Source organism: Cebus imitator, unplaced genomic scaffold, assembly GCF_001604975.1.
Source record: "Cebus imitator isolate Cc_AM_T3 unplaced genomic scaffold, Cebus_imitator-1.0 Scaffold356, whole genome shotgun sequence".
NCBI lineage: Eukaryota > Metazoa > Chordata > Mammalia > Primates > Cebidae > Cebus > Cebus imitator.
Window position 1 is genome coordinate 660,349 of NW_016107671.1, and position 4,677 is coordinate 665,025.

Consider the following 4,677-nt stretch of genomic DNA (forward strand, 5'->3'; position numbering starts at 1 on the left):
AAAAAAAAAATTTAGCTGAGTGTGGTGGCGCATGCCTGTAGTCCCAGCTGCTTAGGAGGCTGAGGCAGGAGAATCACTTGAACCATGGAGGCAGAGGTTGAAGTGAGCTGAGATGATGCCACGCACTCCAGCCTGGGCAACAGAGGGAGATTCCATCTCAACAACAACAACAAAAAAAATTTAAGAAGATGCTAACACAAGGAAGTAAAGACGGAGTAGATGAAAGGGAGGAAGAGTGAGGGGGAGAGAGATGGATGAATGGAGGGAGGACTGGATGGCTGGCTGGATGAGTCGAGAGTTGGAATGGTAGAGGTCTGAAGGAAAGATGAATGAATAAGCGGATGATGATGGAAAGATGAAGGAAAGGGTGGAGGAAGAGATGACGGGCGGATGGATGAGAGAAGGATAAATGATGTGTAGGTAGGTGGGTATGTGATGGATGGGGTAATAGGTGCACGAGCAAGTAAATGAATATGTGGCTACATAGATAAATTAGTGAATAGCCACGAGGGCAGGGGAGAGGGCTGGCCGCATGGCTGGATAGGTTTGTATGAAAAGTTGGGTCCAGGTATGGTGGTTCTCACCTGTAATCCCAGTATTTTGGGAGGCTGAGACAGGATGACCACCTGAGCCCAGGAATTGGAGACTGCAGTGAGCTGCCATTATGCCACCACATACCAGCCGGGGCATGACCCTGCTCTCGCAAAATAAAATTAAAAATAGTAAATAAAAACAAAATTAGGTTGAGCAGAATGTCTCATGCCTGTAATCCCAACACTGGGGGGCCAAGGTGAGAGAATTGCTTGAGCTCAGGAGTTCAAGACCAGCTTGGGAAACATAGTGAGTCTCCACCTCTACAAAAAATTTAAAAATTAGCTGGGCATGGTGGTACACACCTGTAGTCCCAGCTATTCAGGAGGCTGAGGTAAAAGGATTGTTTAAGCTCAGGAGGTTGAGGCTACAGTGAGCCATTATGGTGCCATTGCACTCCAGCCTGGGTGACAGAGCGAGACCCTGTCTCAAAAACAAACAAACAAAACAAAAAAGATGGATATATAAGCGAATAGTTGGATGGATGTAAAAATAAAAGGGTACATGATTCAAGGGATGGATAGAAGAATAGGGAATGGGTATATGGACAGCTGTGGATGGCTAGGTGGCCTTGTGGGTAGGTGGATGGGTGTACATACATATGAATGGAGAGATGGGTAGATGGATGAAAGGTAGGTGGGAAATGGAGGACAGATGGATCTGTCAATGGAGGTATGGATGGATGCATAGGTGGGAGGAGATGATTATTGGACCTATGGAAGGAAAGATAGATTAATACATAAATGAATAGGGGGATAGGTGAACAGATAGAATGGTAGATGGACTGCTATATGAATAAAAGAATGGATGGGCAAATAGATGGATAGATGGGTACATGAATGAATGAACGGATGGATGGATGGAGTGGGTGGAGAACAGAAGGACAGAAAGGCAGATGGACTTGTTGATGGCAAGATGATCTATGTACATGAATGGATAGGATGGATGAGTAGATGGAAAGGTGGGTGGAGGACTGATGGATGGATGGATGGATGGATGAATGATGGTTGGTTGGACAGATGAACAGGAAGAAAGAAGAAGAGATGAATAAACAGTTAACAGGTGAGCAGATGGAAGGAAAGGTGAACGAAGGATAGGGAGATGGTGGAAGAATACATAGATGGATGGAGGCTGGGTGTGGTGGCTCACATCTGATCTGTAATCCCAGCACTTTGGGAGGCCGAGGTGGAAAGATCCCGAGGTCAGGAGTTCGAGACCAGCTTGACCAACATGGTAAAAGCATGTCTCTACTAAAAACACAAAAATTAGCCGGGTGTGGTGGGACACGCCTGTAATCCCAGCTACTCGGGAGGCTAAGGCAGGAGAATTGCTTGAATCTGGGAGGCGGAGGTTGCAGTGAGCTGAGATAGCACCACTGCACTCCAGCCTGGGCAACAGAGTGAGACTCCCTCTCGGAAAAAAAAAATACATAATAATGATAAAAAGCAAGGTGGATAGATGTGTAGAGGAGGGAATGAATGGGTGGTTGGATGCATAAATGGAGGAGGATTGATGCATGTATCTGCGGAGTTTTGGGAATGTGGAAGAGAACAGGACAGAGGGAAGCAGGAGGAAGCCATTACCAGCAGCGTGGACACGAGCTTGAGCACAGGCACAAACTGGAACTCCACAGAGCCCCCGACAGGGTCGCGTGCATGCTGCCCACCGTCGCGCACCGCCTCCCCCAGCATCCTCAGCGCCTTGTCCCGCAGGGCCTCCAGCGGGATGGCAGGGCTGAGGCGGGCCGGGGCCTCTGCTGCCCCAGCGGCTGGCAGGGCGGCCACGAAACAGGGGGGTGAGAAATGATGCGGGGGCCTCAGCGAGGTGGTGACTCCAACGCCCGGCAGGCCGTGCCGGGGGTGACCATTTTCTGTGCTCCTCCCAGGAGGGAAGAGTGTGATGGCGCGGGTCTCAGGCGTGAGCGGCACTATGTATTCCGAGAGCATGGAGCGGCGGCTGCGGCAGGCGCTTTCGAGGTGGATGCTGATGAGGAGGTCGTAGTAGCCTGCGCGCAATGGGCCTGGCAGGCGCGCGTCCTCCAGGGTGTGCAGCAGCTGAGCCTGGTCCACGTGGCTGCACAGAGCATGTGCCACGCGATTGTTGCCCAGGGCGCACACAGCGCGGTAGAGGCGCAGGGTGTGCGAGTGGAAGCGCTGCAGGTCCAGGCGCTCCGACAGCTCTAGGATGTCCATGCACCTGCAGCAGAGGGGGAAACACAGAGACAGATGAATGAGCCTCATGCATGTGTCCAGCCACCATCTCTTCCTCCATTTCCTCCATCACTATCCACCCATTCATTCATCTCTCCTTCAGACGCCTTCCATTCCATCTATCAATTCATCCCTTGTGGGAGAAGATGGGAGACAGAGACACAGACCTCACAGAGGCAGAGACACTTAGATGAGTGTCCATGGCTGCAGCAGGGAGTCCCAGTGGCCTCCTAGCTTAGGGTCCTGTGAGGGTCATGAAGCTGGGTCTAGGAGTCTTTCATTGGTTCTAGAAGTCCCTAAGGGATCTGGGGGCCCCTGGGATACCTCTGGGGTCCCTTGGATGGTCTGGGACTTTGTAAGAGTCTGAGAGTCCACGTAGAGCATCTGATGTCCCCGAGATGTGTTTGGGCCCCCAGCTTGGGTTTGAACCCCCCCTCTGGCAGGTCTGAGTACACTGGTGGTGTCTGAGTGCGATTAGAATGTAAACTCCAAGGGCAGGACGGTTTTGCCTGTTTTGTTTTTGCTGTTGTTCGTAATATTTCCAGCACCTAAAACTATGCCTAGCACATAGTAAAGTGCTCAGGGTTTTTGTTTGTTTGCTTTGAGATGGAGTTTTGCTCTTGTTGCCCAGTCTGGAGTACAATGGCTCGATCTTGGCTCACCGCATCCTCCGCCCCCAGGTTCAATCAATTATCCTACCTCAGCCTCCCTTGTAGCTGGAATTACAGGCATGTGCCACCATGCCCAGCTAATTTTTGTGGCCAGTGTGTGTGTGTGTGTGTGTATTTTTAGTAGAGGCGGGGGTTCACCATGTTAGTTAGGCTGGTCTCAAACTCCTGACCTCAGGTGATCTGTCCGCCTCAGCCTCTCAAAAAGCTGGGATTACAGGCATGAGCCACCATGCCCAGCTTGTTGTTGTTAGTCATGGGGTCTTGCTCTGTTGCCAAGCTAGAGGGCAAGTGGTGTGATCCTAGCTTACTGCAACCTTGAACTCCTGGGCTTAAGCAATCCTCCTGCCTCAGCCTCCAAGTAGCTAAGACTACAGGTGTGCACCACCAAGTCAAGCTAATTAAAAAAATTTTTTTTGTGGAGACGGGTTCTCACTATGCTTCCTGGTGGTCTCAAACCTCTGGCCTCAAGTAGCCCTCCCTCCTCAGCCTCCTGAAGTGCTGAGATTGCAAGCAGGAGCTACTGTGTCCAGAAATATTTGTTGAAAGAATACATCAATAAATGGGTGCGACTGAGGTCCTGGGGATGACTCTGGGTCCCTTTGGGCATGTTCGAGCACGCTGAGTTATATACAAGCATTACTAGAATGTCAGTCCTCAGGGGCTTGGTGTCTCTAGCTTAGGGCACTACCCAGCACATAGGAGGAATCTAGAGATATTTGCTGAATGGATGAATGAATAAAGGAAGGAAGGAAGGAAAGAAGGCAGGCAGGCAGCATGCCTGTCAGAAGCCTCCTGGGTGAGTCTGGGAGGTGAGTCTGGGATCCCTTCCATGTTGAGAGTTCTATTTTTTGAGACAGCATCTCGCTCTGTTACCCACGCTGGAGTGCAGTGGCACAATCCTAGCTCACTGCAACCTCCGCCTCCTGGGTTCAAGAAATTCTCATGCCTCAGCCTCCCGAGTAGCTGGAACTACAGGTGCACACCACCACAACTGGCTAATTTTTACATTTTTAGTAGAGACTCCTGACCTCAGGTGATCTGGCTGCGTCAGCCTCCCAAGGTGCTAGGATTACAGGCATGAGCCACCGTGCCTGGAAGTGTTCAGAGTTCCTAAAAGTAATCCCAGCTGGGTGTGGTGGCTCACACCTATAATCCCAGCACTTTGGGAGGCTAAGGCAGGCAGATCACCTGAGGTCGGGAGTTCA

General features: G+C 50.9%; 1 protein-coding gene across 5 annotated transcripts in view; it reads right to left on the reverse strand.

Moving 5' to 3' along the window:
* The window catches only part of RYR1 (ryanodine receptor 1), a 151,636-nt gene that overhangs the window by 93,895 nt on the left and 53,064 nt on the right, over positions 1-4,677 (reverse strand). For all 5 annotated transcript variants that reach the window (XM_037730736.1, XM_037730734.1, XM_037730735.1 and 2 more), the window contains exon 34: positions 2,175-2,787. In XM_037730736.1, coding sequence (XP_037586664.1) covers positions 2,175-2,787 — 613 coding nt within the window. The remainder of the gene's footprint in view (positions 1-2,174; positions 2,788-4,677) is intronic.